At 32.2% G+C, this 23,564-nt stretch overlaps 1 protein-coding gene across 2 annotated transcripts in view; it reads right to left on the bottom strand.

The window, feature by feature from the left end:
* LOC140434772 (PDF receptor-like) overlaps window positions 1-23,564 on the bottom strand; it is a 1,054,707-nt gene that overhangs the window by 243,040 nt on the left and 788,103 nt on the right. For both annotated transcript variants that reach the window (XM_072523274.1, XM_072523273.1), the window contains exons 5-6: window positions 23,060-23,211; window positions 6,462-6,553 (exon numbers count right to left, since the gene is read on the bottom strand). In XM_072523274.1, coding sequence (XP_072379375.1) covers window positions 6,462-6,553; window positions 23,060-23,211 — 244 coding nt within the window. The remainder of the gene's footprint in view (window positions 1-6,461; window positions 6,554-23,059; window positions 23,212-23,564) is intronic.

Genomic DNA, 23,564 nt, shown 5'->3' on the forward strand with positions numbered 1-23,564 from the left:
TGGATTGGAAGAGGTCGTGACGCACCTATTTTTTTAGCCACCCAGAAGTCCAGGCTTAACCCCATGGACTTTTTCTTTTGGGGGTTTATGGAAGAGAAAATTTATTCTGTATAAATAGAGGACGAACAACAATTAAGGGTTAGAATAATTGAAGCAGCAAATCAGTTTCGTAAGAAAAATATGATTTTTGAGCGCATTCGGTTTTCCTTATTAACACGATACCAAATGTGTACTGAAGAAAATGGGGGTCATTTTGAAGATTTATTGTAATATCATATTTATAGAGGTTAAATACATTTTTTGTACTTGTTAATTCATTTAAGCCATTTATTTAGTTGCACGTAATTTTTTAAAGGTTAATGAAAAGGGCCGTAACTAAATAAAAACTGGTTTTCGAAAAAAGTGATAAGACAAAAAAATTTTAAAAATAATGTGTTAAACTAATGCCACAAAATTCATTTGATTTGAACGTACTCAAAAGTTTGGGGGATTTAGGGCTGCACACCCGCCTTAAAATTTTTATGCGTGCTTAGATTTTATTGTTTCTTTTTCATGAAAAATACTTTCAGAACAAGAAAGTAACGTGTCCATTTTTATTACAAAATGTCAAGTAGTTTACGAGATAATGCAAAAAAAATTATTCTGTAACTTCAAAGGGCTGTAACTTTTTTTGTGTACACTTTTGTACTAAGGTAAGTTGGATTCAATTTATTTATTTTTGTCCCCGGAATGCGTGACTTAATTTATGACATACCTTTTTAAAACACCTTGTACATTACCATATATATTATACAATTTGTGAATTCCTCATAGCATAAAATTAAGTGTTTTTAGATTTATCACAAAAAGTCCCATTAAAAAATATGAATGTAGGATATCTACAAAATTCTCGAAGCGAACGTCTTGTCAACATCCTAACCTTAAATAGAAATTTCTCCTAACGTTACTTAACATGTTAGGCGTGACCGATCTAATCGCAATCGCCATTACTCTACTTAAGTCAGCTAAGTCAACAGTTTTAGTTTTGTTTATTATTTTCGAGATATCGCCATAACACGAAGTATAACGGAGTCATATCAGGAGATCTTACTGGCTATTCCATCGATCCTCGCCTCCCTATCATCTTGGTTGAAAATATTCGGTTGAGACACTGCCGAACGCTGATTTTGTAGTGAATGGTGGTTCATATTTCTGAAAGCATATTATATTTGCTGGTTTTATGGGTTTGTGCTAAATATTGATTAATTATTGCTATAATAATTGACCAATAGAGGCTGATTTCCATCATGTATTCATAAAAATACATTTTAATATCAAAGTTTTCTTTCATAAGTTACTGAGTTGGTGTCATTTCATAGAGATGCATTTAATTTTGATTTAATGCTGGAATAATCGATAACTGGCTAGAGTCACATATTGGTGCTGTTTTTCGGCTAAAAGTATTTCCAAAATTTAACCATAATATCTAATTTAAAATCATTACTTAGGCACTGGTAGCTGCTTTTTTATCTGCCTTACATGTCCAAGTTCGCAAAACTGCATTTCTATTTTACTAATCGTCTTATTGGATGATGTGGAAATTTTTTATAAAATAAGCGAGCAACAACCCTTTGTGTTCGTGTATTATCTATATAACCAATCATCTGTAAAACTCTTACTTTGTGAATTTCTATTAAATGAACCATTGTTGTAATATGCAGTTAACTATTTAATTCAAACGACTATAAAACTTCAAACTACTGTCACGTAGATAGACAGCAATTAACTAAGGTCGGGTGTTTTAGACCAAAGTAAACAAAAATATTTCTAAAAATATTTAGTGGCTATACCGCTCTGAGGAGACCTAAAGAGGTCAAAATAAGTATAAGCGGCTTGTCGCTGCCCTGTATCGAAACAAAAATCTAATACCGTCATTATATTTTATGTTATATTTTTTTTATTTCATATCAATAAAAAGGAACGGTAAAATAGTTTTTGCGTATTATCTCTCTGTCAAAAACTGCGTGGGAAATAAACATTGAGTGTAGTGTAAAAAATTTGGTAATAAATATGGAAATAGGTACTTAATATTCCCATAACAGCTAAAGATAGGTAATATTCTAAGTAATCCAAAGATTTTATAATATCCAGGGTATATTATTTGAAATAAGAAATTGATATTATGTCCTAGCGTTTTTTTAACACGCTCCCATTAATTCATTTTCGAATTTATTCAATTTGGCTCTTCCACTCTGTATTAGTAAATATTATTTTATGTTAAATAACTTTTGCTGCTTTTGCAAATTGTATACATTTTCATCTATACAATTTACAAAAGCAACTAATGTTGCTTTTGTAAATTGTATAAATTAAATTCCACAGATTATTTTTCTTTTTTGCTAGCTCTTTGAAACATTATAAAATAGCACCTTTAAAAAAATTGTTAATTGTGTTTTACTTGTAAGGCTGCCCAGCGATATATTTAATAAGCGAAAGAAATTGTAGACTTCATGTTGTGTTTAAGAAGGTGCAATTATTTTTATTATGAAAAAAACGTGAAACGAAATGTGACTTTTAGGTAAGTTATTAATTTTGTAGCAAATTCTTTGTTATGGGTTTGTTTGTCAAATAACACAAGAAATAAATTTCGAGTACTAACTGAGAAAACTTAAATTACGATTTTGGAAATATTTTTTGTAGAACCCACCAGCTGCAAACGAACAGTATAATAAAAAATGGCAATATGAAAGGTTAGGGAATACTAAAAATAAACTTTCCTTTAGATACAACTCAGATACTTTAGGACCTTTAGAATAATGTTGTTCTGAAGTAATTTTTTTGTGACATTTTAATGACTTTACTATTTAAATGGGATTAAGCCACAATTAAAGGTTGAAATAAAATTATTGATGTTTCAATTTTCACTTCTGTTCTTAAAATCGTTCTTAAAATACAAACATTAATGTTTGATACTTAAATACGCTTATAATTTCTGGAACTTTTGTTAGCACTATATTATTCGTAAAATTATTATAAATTTCAATTGCATTCACCACTGAGGGGGACGATGACTGGGGTTTGTCATCTTTTTCTGTTTCTTGTGTTGTCACCTGCGTTACAGCACTAGTAGAGGGGAGATTGTCGCTCATAGTTGCCGAAAGGCCGTGAACATAAGTGATCAAAATTATAGAGGATTTTTCTACATAGATGACTTTGTTTTTGTCGTCCCGGCTGGCCGCTACCAGTCGGTTTTCCTGGGTGTCGTCCCAGCTACAACGCGTTTGTTTACTCCCTGATTTATCAGGGAGGGATCCTTTTGCCGTTTTTCTTACCCTGGAGCAGGGGCCGTTGCTGTCCGACTTACTGTCAAATGTCAAAGCCTTACAGTGTCATCCCTGACGACACACTGAGGTGAACCCGTAATCTTCTCAAACGCGAAGATGTTAAAATTCTCCAAGAGGAGCCTATAAAGAGGTTTAACTAAAAATAATCTCGTATCCGCTTTTTGCCTTAAAAGAACAAATGCCAACGCAACGACGGTGTCTTACTCACCGGGAGCTGATAAGCTTCGTTAACGTTGTGTCAATTGCCCCCACCAAAGCACGCTTCTCTCTTCGCTGCACGTCTGTACTGTTCGACTACTCGTGTCGAACTACTGACGCCGATTTGTACTAGGGAGGCAATATTTATATTTTTCACTCGCCTCCCCTCCACTGGTTTCGGCTTGAAGGGGCGTGTCGTCGTTTGTAGTAGCTTATCTATGTTCGTGTTTGGCGGGAAGGGTGTTTGTGGATCTTAATAGTGGTATCCATGTCTTGTTAATTTTCAGCCCTTCTTCTATTTGATTGAAATTATTTGGTTGCTTATATATTTCCACCGCTTCCCGATACAACCGTGGGTAGTACTGTGAAGTTTTGTCCAGTATCTGCGTTTCTTCAAACAGTATTCGATGTTCTCCGCTTCCCAAAGAGTGTTCGCTAACTGCAGATTTGTCGATATATCCTAAACGACAATGGCTTTTATGTTCAGTTATCCTTGTGTTTGTGTGTCTTTTCGTGGTTCCCACATATACCATTCCACATGTGCATGGTATTCGATATACTCCGGTCGTTGCCAATGGGTCACGTTTGTCTTTCACCGATCTTAAACAGTCCTTCTTTGTAGGCATGAAAATTGTCTTTACGTTGGCTTTCTTAAGTATTCGCCCAATTCTGTGTGTTACCCCCGATATATAGGGCAAGAACGCGTTGCCTTTACATTCTGCTTCTTCGTCCTTTCTTCTAAAGATGTTGTTCTACGCTATATGTATTTCTCTTCTGGAATAAGCATTAGAGGTGAGCTCAATATGAAGAAGTACACTTTGGAGATGCTGTGGTTCACAAATTCTCTTCGCTCTCTCCGCCAAAGTTTTGATGATACCTTATTTTTGGCTTGGATGATGATGATTTGAGTTCCTGTTTAGGTATCTATCCGTGTGTGTAGGTTTTCGATACACTTTATGTCCTAAGTAACCTTCCTTTCGATTTACTAATACATCTAGGAACGCTAGTTGTTGACCTTTTTCTGTTTCCATCGTAAATTAAATATTTGGATGTAGTGTGTTTATAATAAGTTAGAAACTCGTTAAGTTTTTGTACACCGTGACCCCAAATCACAAAAGTATTATCGACGTATCCTCATCAACGTTGGCTTCCTATTGCTACTTCATCTATCTGTTCATATATCTGGTCTTTTCATGAAAAGTAGGTGATAGTGAGGAAAATACGGTGTAATTCCACCATATCCTTGGAAACCAGTCCATTAATTAAATTCACAACGTCTTTTAGGGGAACTCTTGTAAATAGGGAAACAATATCAAAGCTAACAAGAGTGTCAGATACCTGTTAAGTTATCCCTTTGATTTTCTCAATGAAATAGGCGGAGTCTTTTACAAAGGCATCTTTTTTCCTATATGTGGTTGTAAAATATGGGCCAGATGTTTAGCAAGGCTGTAAGACGGAGATCCTATGAAGCTCACAATAGGGCGTAGAGGTTCATCGTCTTTGTGGATCTTCGGCAAGCCATACAAGCGTGGTGGAACTGCTTCGCTGTTGCATATTTTTGGCTTTATATCCTCTGGTATTGACGAATATTTTATAAGTCTATTGATTTTTCATGTGGTAACTGCTGTCGGATCTTTTTTTAGGTTTCTTATATACCGCAGGATCTAGAAGATTTTGTATTTTCGTTTTGTAGTCGGTTGTCTTCATTACGACGGTGGCGTTTCCCTTGTTTGCTGGTAAAATTACATCTTTGTCTGCGTTTAACGATTTTATGGCACGGATTTCTTGGTGGCTTAGGTTATTTTTCGGTGTCTTAGCCTTATGCAGAATTCTTGCTGATTCTGTCCTTACTTCTTCCGTTTTTTCGATTGGTAAGTTGCGAATCGCAGACTCTATATTAGCGATGATATCTTCTTTGGGTATAACTTTAGGTGCAATCGCAAAATTTCCCTCTTTGGCTAGCAATGATGTTTCGGCTGGAATTAAAACTTTATCTGAAACGAAAGATATCTCGAATGTCGTTATACTATCTCAGCGTATTCGCTGTCCCCTTTTCTTTCGAGTGATGTCTTATAAAATGTGTTCAATAAAATCCTTTATAAAAAGGTACATTTTTTTTATATACCTTTTTATAAAGGATTTTATTGAAAAGTATTTAATATATGGTATACAGCCAACTACAGGAACTTAGTTTTCTTGTGGATTGATGTCTCATACTTCACGATCCGACGAATTATTCTACCCCCACCACAAAACGCTCAAAAAATGAACAAAGGGAACCTTAGCATTTTCTTATGTAATTTTACATGGGAAATGAAGCAGAAACGGTATAGCAGCGTTTTTAGAGGTATAGATTTTAGTTAATTTTATTTAATTTCGCTTAATTTTATTTAGTTGTTATTTAATTTTACGTAATTCTGTTTAACTTTTACTTTCTATTTAGTTTTGGATTTTAGATTTTATTTAATTTTATATACCTTTATTTAATTTTATTTAATCTTATTTAGTTTTAAATTTATTTTATTTTGGTAACGTGTTGACGTGTGTTAAACGTCATTTTATTTTTATAGTAAGTGTATGTTTATCTTACCCAATGACATACAATAAATATATATTATACGTCATTGATCTTACCTTACAATTACAGTAACCTATATGTTTAACAATTTTGCGAAAAATCTAATTACTGTGAAGTAGTAAAATTTTTGATTACGAATATTTGAATCATCAATTTCAATAATGAATAATTAGCAATAAATTAACCGTATCATTTCAAGAATAAAATATAATTGAAATGTCAAATGTTGGTACTTGAGGATTCTTGTCTAGGTGGCATCGTTACAGTACTGGACAAACAGTGTGTCATTAGAGCCCTTTATATAGATAGATAATTTATGGATGCAAATAGATAATCTACTAATTTAGTTAAACAAATCTTACCTGTATGAAAATAATATATACAGTGCTATAAGTAGAGATACTAATGAAAATGACAGTCCAACCATTTCTATACATCGGGTAATTCTTGCAATCTATAAAAAAATGTTTTGTTAATTAAACGCAAACTTTAAATGTAAAAAAGCATAAGAAATATAATAGTTTTATCGAAACAAATGAGTTACTAAATACACAATGCCGTCAAGTTTACAATATTCATTTATTAGAAAAGAGAATGCTAATAAGACTTTTTAAAATATATGGTTTTAATAACTTTAACACACGTACATATCTTTTAGGTGGAGTTATTCCACAATTAACTGTAATGAAAATTATATTTTATTACTTTGTTTGACGTTTCGATTTCTAACTCCGATGAAATTATTTTTAAAAAATTCTGGAATAATAAATTATAAAATAATATAATCTTGAAATATATTTATATGTTCGCATTGGAGATAATAAAACTTTGTATTACCCCAACCTTAAACACGGTGTTACCTGCTTTGATAGACGGTACTGGAATTGACAAAGAAGATATTGTAGTTTGTTACCATCACGGCGATATATCTAATTTCGTATAATAGAAATTACATGGATGACTTTCTCTAGTCTCCAGGCTTAAATTTATAGGTTTATGTACATTTTGTAATTAGCTTATCCCGGACATCTCCAATACATTCCTTCAGAAGATTTTACTCAAAAAACTGACAACAAAATACTTTAGATGACGATGTATCCACTTATTCTCGATACTGGACAACTTCGCTTACACTTTTGTTTGTGCATTGATTTGGCACGGTTAATAGCAAATTAACGCTTTTAGGAAGAAGAAAAAGACGGCTTTCCTAAAAGAATTAGTTAGAATGATAATTATATTCCGTTTTAAACAACTGATAGAAAAAAAGTGAAACTCAAATAAATAAACTCAACTGTGTTGACTTTCAGAAGGCTAATAGTCTAGGGTAATCCATCTAAGGTGCTGAAAGGTATTTTTAATGTATAATACTTGTACAAGCGTATTTTAACCCTTTCCTGCGCTTAACCATTAATTACGCTTCAATTCTATAAAAATGTCTAATATCACATAAGCCTTGTAAGTCAGTTGGTCGAGTTACCATGGAAACGAACTAACAGATTAAAAATTATTAATCTGTCAGTGTGAATATAGTTGTTATTTGAATATAGATAAATGGAATAAGTTCATCGAATAGTGAAGATGAATTTAGTAGCACATCACCCAATATTATGCAGTTATCTGCGAATACTACCAAGAACCTATCTAGAGGAAGATATGAAAAGGTGTATCAGCAATTTATGTATTGGCGTACAACAAATAATGTAAATTCATTTTCTTAAAACGTGCTCTTGGCTTATTTTGGAGAAATTGCTAAGAAATTTAAACCATCCTCATTATGGGCAATATATTCTATGCTAAGAAGTGTTATAACTTTGAAAAATAATGTTAATATTGAAAATTACCCGATATTGCGAGCTTATCTAAAAAGGCAATCAGAAGGTTTCAAAAACAAAAAAGTTTACATCCTGATGAAATACAACTTTTTTTTAAATGGAGCACCTGATATACAGTACTTGTTAATAAAGGTATGTTATTTAAAAGTATAACATAAATATGCATTTTTTATAATACTTTTATTTTAAGGTTATTGCAATTATTGAAATATGTGGAGCTTGTAGGAAACAAGAGTTAAAAAATCTTAAAATTTGTGACATTGATGATTTAAGTACCATGGTATTGGTTAAAATTCCTGATACGAAAACCAAAATATGTAGATCTTTCGGTATTTCCGAAAATTTTTATAAAATTTGCAAACAATATATAGGAATTCGACTAAAAATTAGCGATACGCAAACAAATCAATTTTTTCCTAATTATCAAAGAGATAAATGTACGAAACAGGTGGTAGGATTAAACAAAATAGGCGGTGTTCCTAAACAAATATTTAAAGAATATTTGTTTAGGAATATTTAAAGTTACCTAATCCTAAAATGTACACAGGTCACTGTTTAAGACGAACTTCTGCCACTATTGTGGTAGATGCCGGTGGTGATTTAATGACTCTTAAACAACATGGCGGATAGAAATCTTTAACAACGGCCGAAGGGTATGTCGATGAGTCAATAAATAATAAGACGTCAACAGCCAATAGAATTATAAATTTAATTAAAAGTAATTTACAGACCTTTACATACAATGAAAATATTAATGTTTATGTTTAATAAAAAGAACACACCGTACAGTTAACGTCATCTCACCATTCACCACATATTATTGAACAACCGCCAAACTCGGATAAGGGTATAATTATAAATAATTGCCAAAATTTTACAATTAATTATTATAAATAAATGTTTAATTAAGTCTACATCAACTACATGTTGTTGTAAATGTTGTATTTCGCCAGCCTTGCTTGAAATATACATTGGGAAAGCATTAAAAAAACAGGAACGCCATCAAGAGAAACTCAGATAACAAATGTGTCAATATAAGACTGCCAAAGAGAATTGAGGTACTGTTGAAAAAATAATACCTCAATTAACTATGGGAGCTTATCGTCTATGCCTTGCGTAGCTCAGTATCTCTGTGTGAGTTCGTCTTGTCTTAAGCTAGGAATTGAACCTGAACCCTTAGCTGATAGTAAATAAAACAAATTTTAACCAATTATATTTAAAAAAAAAACAATGAATTAGTGAGGATGATCCATATGGCAACTATGTCATCAATGGGCTGCTTGTGTGTCCTCCCAATTAGATGTTATGTCCTCCGGAGAGCTGCAGTTTTAACATGCATGTGTAGCTTCCCAATTAAGTAATTAATAAATTTTCATAATACGGCCAATTAATCCAGCCAATAAACCGTGCGTATGGTTTATAAAATTGTCAATAAACTTGAATGTCGTCAATAAACCAGAATAAAATAAATAAGAGAATGTTGCAGGCCATAAAATGAAGCTTACTATAATTTTTCCATATTTTATAAATTCAAATAATAGACAAAAGAAACATATCCCACTATCTCAAAAAAGCTGATGACAGAAACTAAGTGGGAGATTGAAATTAAGTTAGCACAGATGACATAGGACGTAAGCCTATGATAAAATTAGCTTTTTTGTCTGCGGGACAGAAAGAGAGACGGCGAATATTTATTCTACGGGACAGAAAGAGAAAGAAAAGAAAGACAGAGGGCGCCAACAACTTTTTGAAGAAAAAATAGTAAAAACGAACCTGAAGACAGGAATCAATAAATTAATAAAGAAATTAAAATAAAATACTTACTTAAATATAAATTAATAAAGATGTGACGTTTATAACGTTACACACTCCTACCACCCATCAGAAAAGTTTCGAACACAACTGAGAAATTTTTATCAAAGAAAACAAGAACACAGTGTTCTAACTAGGAATAACATAATATGCAGTTAGTAATCTGTAGGAACAAATGAAAAATAAATAGTTTATAATAAAGCAATCAAGTTAATGAATATAATCGCAAAATGTTGCTCATAAAAAATTTAGAGTATTACTAAGGAAAATCGAATACTTCCCAACGAATTGCAGTATCCGTCAAACTAAAATTTGTTATATTTAAAAAAAGTATAACAAAATAATTTTCAGATGTTGAGGAAAATAAAAAAAATTACCCAATGTAGTATTCATAACACTGAAATTATTAATTTACAATTAATAAATTACTCCAGAGAATATCTCTTGAAAAATAAAAAATTACTCAATGAATTGTAGTCGGAGTATTCATCACACTGAAATTAATAATTTACCATTAATAAATTACTATGGAGAACGTCTCTGGAAAACAATAAAAAAAATTACTTAAAGTGAATTTAAGTATTCATTAAACTGAAATTAAATAAGGTACTGTCATAAAGGAACCAGTAAGATGGTGTAGCATAAAGTTTAGAATAAAAATTTAATAATTATAATATATACAGTTTTTGAGAGAAACTCCCAGGGGAATATAAATGCATATTACCCAATGAATTTTAGTATTCATCAGACTAATGAGGGAATTAATAATTTAAATTATTCGGGTATCTGTAGACTTTGGTACTGTCCATGGACCTTACCAAAGGATCAATTGAAACCATGTTGGTATGACCGCAGTAGTCCATAGCCCACGGTTAAACCACGACAGCGCTCCTCGTAGACGACAGCCCTATGTACCATGAACCCCCCGATGCCATACCCCGGAGACAACCCACCATTCAAGGAAGATCCAGTGGTTCAAATGTACATCTGCACCAAAGCTCAGGTTCACAATAACAAAAATAATAATAATAATAATAAAGGGGCAATGACAGATGTGTACGAAAATTTTTGGGAGATACTCCAGCATACCAGGTCACCTATGGCTCGATAACACGGAAAGAGTCTCACCCAAGCTCAATATTTTTGATACCGTAGGTATCTGGGATGAGTGAATTTCCCCTAGAGGGAGTGTGAGCCGTATTGCTAAATCTGGATAAAGAAGTAATGGATCAAATATAATATTCAGATATACATTGTTGAAGAATTCTGTCTTCGGAAATTCTTCTTTAGAAGTACAACGACATTTGTAACATAGCTTACTATATATGAGTAGCTGAGATGCAAAACTCGCTCGTTACCAAAAATTAAAAATTTGAGATAGTTATGGATTCTGACACGTATGGCTGCCCTTTACAATAGTGTCATCCCAAAGTGTAGCAAAACGTGCTCGTTTCTCTTGATTTTCACTATATAAAATAAGAGTTGGTAGCAAAACTAGTTCGTTCTATGGAACAGTTGGTTGCAAAACTAGCTCGTTGCATATTCTGCCGCAAAACTCGCCCGTACCTTGTTTTAAAGAATCTAACCTAACATTTCATGCTTATATTCGTTTTGTTGCAAACATTAAAAAGTTTACTGTTTAAATAAAAGTAATACAGGTTTTGTTTTAATAAGTGTTTTTAACAGTGTTAATAGTAATGGATCCTAAACCGAAGAAAACAAGAGTAGTTAAAGATAAATGGAAGAGGAATATTAAGAAACGAAATAGGTAGGTTTATTTTGAGGTTATGTTGAGATAAATAATTTTTGCTTTAAATATTCAAAGAGTTTATTTATTATTAATTTTATTTTTATTTATTTCAGGCACACAGCAAAAGGCTTCCCCTTATTACCAACATGCACTCATTTAAAAACTATTGTTCAAAACTTAAACTTCAAGATATGCGGCGTTTCCATCCATCTTTTTATGACACACCAAATAAGGTGGACCAAGATAATTTTATTTTAAAACATACGAAGCATCCAGTATACATCCAGTAAAAAATAGAAAACAAAATATTATGAAAGACGATAACAATGTAGAGAGAAAAAGCTGTGTATCCATATAATATTTCGTGTCAACTCGTCTCGAGGGAATGGTACAGGTTTGCTTCAAAGCTTTTCTTACAATTTTGAGTATTTCTAAATACCGCGTTCAAAATATTGGCAAGAGGTATCTTTTAGAATTCCAGTCTCCAAGAGAACGAAGGGGAGGTAACAAAAAAACTGAACAATTTAAAGGTAAAAAAGAGGCTGTTTCAAATTTCTTAAAATCACTACAGTTTGTGGAGTCCCATTATACAAGGGATAAAAGCACCAAACACTATATGCCAAGTGATTCTACAGCAAAAAAACTCTGGAAAGAGTACAACTAATCAGTGACTGACAAGCTGCAGGTAAAGTATTGTTACCTCCTGTATATTTTCAACTATTATTTTATTATCAGTTTCAGGACTCCAGCAACAGATGCTTGTTCGCAATGCATTCGTCTGAGATGTCAAATAAAAACGATGTCTGCAGGACCCAGGAAAGGTTGAAGTTATGGCTGAATATGCGGTTCATAAAATGAAAGCAAAAACTTTTTATTCCATGCTGAGAAAAGACGACGGGCCTTCTGTACTGAAACTTTCTTCTGATTGTCGAAAGAAGCTTATGTTGCCACGTGTTCCAGACCAGGCTGCCTATTATAACAGGCAACTCTACCTCTACAATTTTACTATCTATGAGAGAATATCTACTAGTGTTCAAAATCCTGGTTTGGTGTATGCTTATACATCGTATGAACACCAAAGATATAAATGATCTAATAAAATTGCCTCGATTTTATACCACCATCGTAGAAATAAAGACTTTTCAGAAATAAAGGAAATAATGATTTTCTGCGATGGTTGTCTCGGCCAAAATAAAAACATAACTGTGGTTGGCATGTTGTGCAAATTTTTATATGAAACGTTAAGTTGCAAAAAAATTACTGTTACTTATCCTGTGGTTGGAAACTCCTTTATTCCTCCCGAGAGGGTATTCGGGAGGATTGAGCAAAAATTAGAAAAAAGGACACAATAATACAACCTAGTGAATATTGGAATTTGTTTTCTCAATTTAGCACAGTTAGAAAAGCACAGGTAGCCGTTTAAGACTGGAAACGTGCAGTTGCTACAGTTGTAAAACCTCCAGGCCAACTCCACTTCAAATTTGCTGCTTCCAAAAGACTAATCATAGAAAAATTAATCAAAGCAATATAACTTTGCAGTGTGAAATTAATTACAGGTGCAATCTAGGCGTCCAAAAACGAATATTAAAAAAGGAAAAGAAAATTAATCAGATTATTACAGCTCTCTTGATCATGTTTTCCGCTCCAAAAACACACACTTGAGATCGAAAATCAGGGTCTACAAAACTATAATCAGACCAATAGTATGTTATGCATGCGAAACATGGGTGATGACAGAAGAGACAAAATGAAAACTGGAAGTCTTTGAAAGAAAAGTCCTTATAAAGATATTTGGACCTATTAACGAAAACGAAATATGGAGATCCATGTACAATCATAAACTTTACCAACTCTTCAAAGAAACGCCGATCTCAGAATTCGTTAAGCTTCAGAGACTTTGCTGAGCTAGTCATGTAGTAAGAATGGAGACAGAAAGATTGCCGAAAAGAGCTCTAGATGGTTAAATGCAGGGCGCAACACCAAAAGGAAGGCCACGGAAAAGATGGGAGGATGAAGTGGCAGCGGACGCGCAAAATTTGCTAGACGTGAGAACCTGGAGAAGATCGGCGCGGGACCGACAAAGTTGGAAGAATAGTTTTGGAGGAGGCCAAGGCCCGATTGGGCTGTAGCGCCATTGGACAAAGAGAGAGATATATGCATCCTAGGAAAACTAAAACACCATGTATGTATGCAACAAATCATGTTGTCATACACAAAGTGCTGAATGAGGCTTTTAATTGTATCAAAATCAAAAGCAAGTGCCCAAAGTAAAATAATAGAAATATATAAACAATTAGGGTATTGTCAAATAAATAAGATTAATATATTTATCATAACTAGACAAATATCAAAATATAAAGAGAAAAAATATTAAAAGATAATGCATTTTTCAAAATTAACAGTGAGATTTGCATCTTTCAAACGCTTGAATAGCATTTTCAGAGTTTTGATATGAGTATCAAAATCTGGGGTTACAACAATAATATCATCAAATTAATAGAAAACATAAGGTTCTAATAAAGGAACTATAATTGAGTCCATGACTCTACACATAGCTTGAGCACTATTATCAAGACCGAAAGGTAAAACATTAAAACAAAATAAACCTCTATTTTGCACAGAAAAAGTGTGTTAAAGTCTTTAATTTAGATTCTTCATCCAAAAGAATTTAATAAAAAGCCTGTTTAGGATCAATAGAAGATAATAAACTTAGCATCTCTCACTTTAGAAATAATTGTATCAATTAATGACATTGGAAAACTATGTAGTTACTTGTAGTTAAGGGTTCCATAACTTTAAGTTTTAGCATTTCATCCACTCTAGCATTTAAAACCTTCTGTATAGGAGGTGACAACGGATAGTGTCTCTGTAATAGGTTTAGCATTGGCAGTATCTATATGATGTGTATATAGATGAGTTCTGCTAATGGAATCTGTAGGACCTATTTCTTTAAACAACTTTATAACAGAGTGGAGTTGTGATTGCTGAACGCCAGAAAGATTTTCAGAACTAATAATAGTATTTACTACAAAAGTAGATAAATCTGTAGCCTTAAATGAAAAATATAAGAAATCCAAATAAAGTCGAAACAAATGAATAAAATCCATACCTAATATCATTTAATGTAAAATAGAATTAACTATTAACACTTTAAGTAATTCAGTTTTACCGTGCAAGCAAGCAAGCAATTTAATTAAACCCAGCCTGTGAGAAATGTTCACCCCTAAGAATTACGTTCGGGTGTAACAATTCATTGGAGCGAGGTGTATTAACTCGAGTAAAAACAGGAGTCACTCCACCGCGCTCGAATGCTCCAGACCATCCCTTTCCCCCCTATAGCACTCTGATGCGCGATAGGGGCACAACTATCAGCCAAATGCTCTTCATGTGGAGATCCTGGGTAATAGAACCCCAACATGGTTTCCTAACCGAATTCAAAACTCAGGACAGCGCATTGTCGCTATATTCCTGTTATCTTAATGTGGCTTATCCGCGAACTAAAATTGCTTACTTGGGCCTCAAGTCTCCGCTCTGAGCTAGGCTCAGTTCGGCGACTTGGTGCTCAAGGGGTTGGGCCCTACATGCCCGAGTTTTTAGTGGTTTTTGTTAATATTTTTTTGTGGCTTGCGCCGGATTTTGTTAGTAGTTTTTTGATTTTTTTGGTGGCCGAAGCCGTTTTTTTGTTGTTTTTTGGATTTTTTTTTGTAGGATGCCTGAAACATAAAATCAGAATTAGTGCATATTTATATAATAAATTATCTACATAAAATTTACTGGGTCCACGCTGTACGTTGCGATTGTCCACAAGGGTTATGAGCTACGAACTATCTTCATTGTGCGTTGTTGTTGTTTTTTGAAGTGTTTTCTCTCTGGTGTTTTGTTTTCTCTCTGGTGTGATTGTTGATTTTCTCTCTAGTATTATGATTTTATTCTACTATTTGTTGTTTGGGTCTTTTGTGCTTCCATCTGTGGAAAGCGTCATACCTCAATATCTCTCGCAATATGTGGTTGGGGTGGTTCTCTATCTCCGCGAACTTTGTCCTAGCTTTTTCTTTCATTGTGTCGGTCACTCTGATTTGTTGTAGTTCTCTAAAGAGAAATCTTTCTGCTACGTATCTCGGTACGTTGACTGCTTCTCTTAGGCTGTTGTTATGTGCCGCTTGTATTTTCTTTTTTGATGTATTGCATATGTGTCCCCATGCGAGAGATGCATATGTTAGTATAGGAAGAATTATACAATTTATTAATCTTATTTTTGTTTTCAATCTAAGTTTGCTTTTTCTTCCTGCTAGGCCTCTTATTGATGCTCTTGCCATGTTGGCTTTTTGTACTGTAGCTTCTACATGTTTGCTAAATGTTAAGCCTTTGTCCATGATTACTCCGAGGTATTTTGCTTCACTTTTCCACTCGATAGGATTGTCTTGCACAGTTACCTGTTCTTCTGGTTGTTGGTGCCTCTTTTTGAAAAGTACAGCCTGTGTCTTTTCGGAGTTTATAGCGATTTTCCATTTTAAACTCCATTCTTCTATGTCATCTAGCGCTGTTTGTAAGTTGTTTACCGCTATGTCTACATTTCTGTGTTTGGCCGCTATCGCTGTGTCGTCGGCATAGAGGCTTAGTTTTTACCGTGTTTTACTCAATAAAGTAACAGGTAACCAAACATATCCCAACGTACTCTGAATGTTTCCATCAGCAGTAGTGAGTTAAACTGAAACATCATAATTAAGTGCTAAATTAAGTTTTTTAAGTAAAAATAAAGAAGGAAAACCAATAATACTAACATTGCTGCCACTATCAAGAAGTGTAGAGATTGTCTCATTATCTAGAGAAATAGAAATATATGGTCTATTATCATTATTATGAACATCTAGTAATGGACTAGAATTGAAATGTACCTTAGAATTTAAAGGACCAATAGAAGAAACAGAAGTACTAGAAGAAGATAAAGTTTTAGATGATACTAAAAAAAAGTGCATAAATTATCATTATATATAAAAGAAAAAGTAGTTTTAGGTATAAGTTGTTTAGAAATACTTCGACTGACTTTGGTTGTTTAAACGTTTTTGAAAAGTTTTTCCTGGGATGTTCTTGCCTTTGCTCGATGTTCCTGGGACAGACGTTTGGCTGATTTTAGCATGCTGTCTGCCGAAACTTGACCTTGCAAACCATTTTTTGAACATCTCCTACATTTATCTGTTGTGATATTCTTAAACCCATAACCATGACAAAACTTACTCTTGGGTTAGGATTAAACAAAGGTGATTCAACCCATAATTCAATCGTCCTGACCCTAGGCGCAATAGATATTAACTTTTTGCAGCCCCACAAACGAATTGTAAGCATGAACATCGGTGCAATACTCATACTAAACAAAATAACATAACTGGAAAACTGTGTGGTAAAATTAGAATAAACAATAATAAATGCCATCGATGCTAGCTCCAAAGGGGAAAAACAACAAAACAAAAAGGGAAATTAAAGGACATTATTGTAGAATTAAAAAACTAACAAAAAAAAGTAGACCAAGTAGAAGAAAAGCCTACCATAAACAAACCCAAGAAGATAAAAGGATCGCAAACAAACTACATAGGGAAGTAAAAAGGCAACTACAAAATCACAGAAACGAAAGTTGAGACATCTATATCCAGGACTAAAACCCGAATAAATTAACGTTCTGGAAGCTGTCAAAAATATTACGTAAGGATAAAAAATAAATTCCACCCGCACACGGAAAAAATTAAAATTATATATGTATATATATATATATATATATATATATATATCAACGTAGATGAAGCGGAAGACATGAAAGGTGAAGATGTATTCAGCAGCGGCATTTCTCGACATGAGTAAAGCCTTCGATAGAGCCTGGCAGCAAGTGTGTGATTTTTGAAGTAACTTTGATGGGTGCTAAGAAACGTTTAACAATTATTGAAGAAATCCGAATTAACTTAAGGGCTGGAAAGAAATTTCATTCGTTGCAATGCGTAATAATGCAAGAAATCAGTCTCGACAAGGTAGTCGTAGTGGATGAATTAACAAAGAAACATGTATCCATAGACTTTAAAGAAAAGAAGTTAAATTAATATGGCGATTAAACAAGCCAGATTACGAGTTTGGAAAAGCAAATGAAAAAGAGGAAGGAGGGAAAGAATAATAGGAAAAGTAATTCAAGAAAAATATATGCCTGTGATTGATCAGAAAACTTGAGCCTAGATGAGAATAAAATGTGTAAATTGGAAAAGGATTCAAAGAAAGTAAAAGTGAGTGAAGAGTTGACACAAAGAAAACAAGACAAAACTGGTTTATTTTCTGTAATAATAGTACCTAAATTGTTTATATTTACACAGATGTGATTCATAACAGGAATTAATAAAAAATTTAAAGTAAATATTTTGTCACATTCTACACCCAATATTAATTTTGCCAGTAAATTAACTTCACTATATAGCTTTTTATAAGCCTCACCTTATTGAAACAAGTTTCATGCTTTGACTAGAAAATAAGCGTAAACTTTAACATTGTCAGTAACGATCGAGCTTTTAAATTCGGTGTTTCGCCGTATTTGCACTAGCTAGTTTTACTTAGTTTTTGTTTTTGATAAAACTATAGCATTATATTGTTTTTAATTACTTTGGTATTAAGGAAACAGGAAACTTTCCTTAATACTTTTTTTCTTTCTTTCTTTTACTTTCTAAACTACTGAACTTTAGTAAATAGTTTTATGATTTTTTCATTTTCATCTGTGTCGAAATATTTAACTGACGAAATTAAATTTTTATTTATAGCAGCAATAATAAATATTTCACAATCATAACTGATAGAAAAACGATTAAACTAGAAAAATTCAAAATGTTTTCGTGAGTTACCATTCTTTTTTTTTTTTGCAAACAATTTTTTCCTATAAACTTTTCATTCCATTTTTTTATGTTTAACAGTATTCTTATTGTTTGTTTCTTGCAGCATCACATTGCTTAAAAGTTATGATATAACTATTATGCGATATCACGAACGATCTTGTAAGAACTCAGACCCAAAAGTTGCTGGAACAAATCACATTAGTGTTGACTGAACACTATAAATTCAGGAAAAAACCTCTATATTGCTAGTAGAGTGAATAAACTATAATACAGACTATAGAAGTGCAAATAAGCAGGGAGCAACTGCTTGAAAGCAGCTTGGTGAATGTGTAAGTCTTCGTGACAAGAGACATATATCCCTCCTAAAACAAATATTTAGCCCAGACAAATTCTTAAACTATCGGTCAGAAAGTTTTAGTAACGAATTTTATGGTAGTATAGTAGAAATCCTCAATTTAGAAGAGTGATTTCATAGTTTTATCTATGCTATCCTCAAATTTAAATGTACACAGCGGCCCTCGATAACTACCCGTTTGCTTAATTGTAATTTATTGAGATATTGGAGTTTTAAAGCATATTCTAATGTAAAAAATCCAATTTTGAATCAATGTTAGAACAGAAGGTAATGATTTTGAGAAATTATTTAGGCTATCATTTAAGCTAAGCTATCTTATAGTTTTTATTAAAATATTGGGTACTTTTGAAGTTTTTAAGAAAAATGTAAATAATGAATTTAACCTGCCGAAATATTGTCTAAAAACTCAAGCTATAATAGAAGGTACACTCAATAAGGGAAAGAAGAAATGAAAATAAGTTTTACACAAATTTTCACTTATTAAAGTAATTATTACAACTTCAAAATGGCAAACAACAATAAATACTGATTAAGTGAATTAACTGAACTAACATAATCCACAAAATAGCATGCAATCATGACTTTTACCTGCCGGGATCTTATTAAAATTTGCAAATAATGAAATGTCTTAAATTGAAAGTCTGTGTTGAAACGATGTTTGTAGCTAGTGACTTTTTCCAGGCAAAGATCTTTCACCATCAATGCATTTGGTGATACACTGTCAATTTCGATCATTTTTGTACATAGTGAGTTTTACTTGTCAACTGACGATATAAAGTAGTATATTTATTTGTGCTTCTCTATAGTAGACTTGACCAGAAGTTGTCTTACAGTGTAGCTAATTCTTGTTCACAAGTAGTAATTATGGTCATACAAAACCTGTATTCTTCCACGCAGCGATTATTTTTAGACAATATGAAAATACCAAAAAACATGATTTCTTCAGTAGTAAAAATTAAGCAGAAAATTGTAATGAAATAAATTTTATTTATATGTTCCGTTTCGTTACATATTTAAATTTATAAAATAAAAATCGATATTTTAAAACATTATTTTTCAATCGTTTGGCAACGTTGAAATTATTTATTGATTTATAATTCCGAGCTGTAAAACTAGTTTTTATTATTTTTTCGCCGAAGAAATGCCCATCAAGACATAACCGATGGTTCATTTACATTGGCGTTTCTATGGGTAGTGCATGAGTTGCATTTTGTGAGTATATTTTATGTGATAAGTTTGTAAACTTATTGTTGTCAATACTGTTTTATCAATACTGTATTGTAGTATTGATAAAACGTGTTATTGAAAATAAGAGTGTTATAGTTTTATGTCGTTTTATAGTAAATTTTTAGTTATATTCTGTGATTATTGAAATACAATGGACGAAAAACCGAGTTGTTCCAAGAGAAGATAGCAAAATTCTGATGTTAATTCCAAAAATGAAAAGCCACAAAAGAGACGGAAAATTTTAACGTCCGCGTAGAAGGTAATGATACGAAACGTTTATGAAAGAATTATCGGCAGAAAAATGGCATTAAATGTTAGCCCAGCGGTCGACATTTGTAGCAGTTTAACAAAAGTTTCCGTTACCTCTATTTATCGTGTACTTAAAAATACATGGGAAAATAAAAAGGAAGAAAAAGGTAAAACTAAACTAAAGATAAAGGTAAAGGCTAGTGAAATTGCAAAACTGAAAAAAATTTCTCAAGAGCTCGAAAACGATGACTCCTTGCCCAAGATATCTCGTAGAGTCTTAATCAGGACCATGCGCGAAATCAACTTTCGATATGTAAAACGCAACAGAAAAAGTATGCTATTAGAAAATAATGAAATTATTCTGTAAAGAAGAAAATATTTAAAAGAAATACGAAAAATTCGCAGCACTGGGCGCAAAATATATTATTTGGATGAAACCTAGATTAACGAAGGTCATACAGTTGAAAAAGTTTGGCAAGATTTAAATGTCAAAAGTAAACGCGAAGCATTTATAGAAGGCTGGTCTACAGGAGTAAAAGCTCCATCAGGAAAGGGACGGCGTTTAATCATCACCCATGTAGGAAGTGGTACAGGGTTCCTTGATGATGGTTTACTTCAATTTGAGTCGAAAATATAGGTGATTATTATGAAGAAATGATTTCCGAAGTATTTGAGCGCTGGTTTAAGAGAATCTTACCAAAATTGTATCTGAATTGAATCTGGGTCTGTGGTTGTTACGGCATGGCGGAAAGGGAGAATTCAAGAATAGCTTACAGAAAAGGAGATTGCATACGAAGAATCAATGCTCAAAATTCAGCTACTTGACATTGCACGGTTAAGGAAAAGTGAATATCTTAAATATGCTGTGGATGAAACTGCAGAAGATTATGGTGTCAAAGTTCTACGTCTACCACCTTATCATTGCGAACTTAACCCCATTGAACTTATCTGGGCGCAAGTCAAAGGAGAAGTAGCACGCAATAACAAAACGTTCAAATTAAACGAAGTTAAGGAACTTCTAATTCAAGCAATCCTCCATGTAACTCCAGAGACTTGGGCTAAATGTATGGGCCACATAATTAAAGAAGAACATCGTATGTGGGAACTTGACACTCATGTCGAAGTTTTACTAGAGCCAATTATAATTACACCAGGTAAAGATAATGACAGCGATAGCAGCACTACATATTCAGATTTAGACTGCAAATAATATTTTCTAATAGTTTAGTAGGAACATCAGCATAAAAAAACCAAAAGCAAAAAAAAAACGAGCAGAACATAGTAAGTGTTTATAGTGTTTGTGTTTAAATAGAATAGTACAATGTTTTGTTACATAAAAACTATTTTTATTTTGTTTTTATAGAATTTTATTTTGTTTTATAGGATTTTATTTTGTGTTGTTTTATACTGTTTAAGTGTTTTGTTCATTTTATTTAATGGGACAATATGGCTCTTGGCGAACACTCATTTAAAAAAAAGTAACGCGCCACAAGACATACCTTTGGGGTGGTGTGGAAACTGTCTTAAATTTTTTTTAAAAAAATTTCATTGTGTAACTCTTTAAGGACGGGTCACGTCAAAACACGTTTTAGCGTAACTTCCGCGACAGCCGGGTGGCATCAGTAAGCTTTCTGCAAAATTAATTCTTTTTATAGCTTTTTGTTTTTGGCATTCTGTATTTTTAGGAGACTGTAGGGAATAGGCCATAAAATATTTATTTATAGGTTTAATTTACTGATGTTTCGATCTCTATATAAAGAGATCGTTTTCAAATATACAAATTATAGTAATATTTATTTTTCTGTGGCTTTTTGCTTGTCGCTCTCCGTATTTTTAGGGAGAATGTTAGAAATAAGTCACAATACATCTATTTACATGCTTATTTTACTGACGTTTGGATCTCTATTCCAGAGATCGTTTTTAAAGTTAAGAAAAAAAAATAATATAAGAATATATGAATATATAATATTAGACAAATAAAATAAATATAACTATAATTTATATCTTTGAAAACGGTCTTTGGATATAGAGATGAAAACTTCAGTCAAAACCTGCAGATAAATATATTGTGGCCTATTTTGAACAATAATATTTAAACGATATAATATAATTAACGTTGAAATAAAAGTGAGTGTACGACACTGGATTTTCATACGTCTTTCCACACTTCGCCTTCAAACGATGAATCACTCGACCAACTAGTGAAATTAGAGTTTAATTAGGAAAAGGACATGGTTTAGTACCAACGTCTCTCGATCAAGTGCCAGAGCTAAGCGGTATACCATTAGAGCTAAGTATAAGAACAAAACGGATTTAAGATATATACTAGGTCTAATAGTTAATGGTTTTTTGTTTGTGTCGTTATTTAAATATTTATTGCTTCTTATCATTTCAATAAGACAGTTTGTTATTTATTTGAATCTAGGCTATTGCTTTTATCTTATATATTATTTCTTAATAATAGTTTGTAAGATAATATAATCATATAATATAAATATATATATATATATATATATATATATATATATATATATATATATATAATCAGATAAAATGAAATTATTAAAAGAATTTTTTATTTTTTTTTTGTTCAATTTATTAGTCTTTGTATTTTGAGAACGATTTCCGAAGTGGAAATTGAAACGTCAGTGAACTTACTTTAAACTTCAATTGTGGCTTATTCTCATTAAAATAGTAATTACTTTAAAATGCCACAAGAAAATGGCTTGAGAACAATATATTATATCTTATACCACTTTTTATAAAATTAGGTTAAATTTTACTTATTCTAATAGTAAGTCTTAATTTAAACATTTTCAATAAAAATAATAAATTTTAGTATTTAATATTTTTATGAATACAAAACCTTGCTTACCTGTTGACAGGTCGTATCTCCAAATTCATTACACATTTTCATTAAATCTTGTAACTGTGACAAAAAACAATTGTCGTAATGTGTAAAACTCATATTTGAAAAGTTCTTTGTTTCCCATGTTCCTGCTGGACTGCAGTATTTGTATGCAATACCTGTAACAATTTAAGTATCCAATTTATAAATAGAAAAATAAGATAATGTTTTAATATGAACTCTTTACGTGTTTATAGTACAACATGTAGTTTGTTGTTAAATAGATTATGTCGAGATATGTTGTGGATTTTAAGATGATCAATAAGAATTATTTTTTTAATGTAAATTTATTAATTGTATTAAAAAAGTTTTGTGTGAAAACCAGAAGACAGAAGTTTAACATAGACTGATATAAATTTGCATTTGCATTTGCAATTGTGTTTGCATCTCCCCAAAGGTAAAAAATAAATCATAAACCTTTCCATCAAAAGAAAAGAGATAAGTGTTAAAAGAGGAATCCTTATTTCAATTC

Source organism: Diabrotica undecimpunctata, chromosome 2 (genome assembly GCF_040954645.1).
Source record: "Diabrotica undecimpunctata isolate CICGRU chromosome 2, icDiaUnde3, whole genome shotgun sequence".
Classification (NCBI taxonomy): domain Eukaryota; kingdom Metazoa; phylum Arthropoda; class Insecta; order Coleoptera; family Chrysomelidae; genus Diabrotica; species Diabrotica undecimpunctata.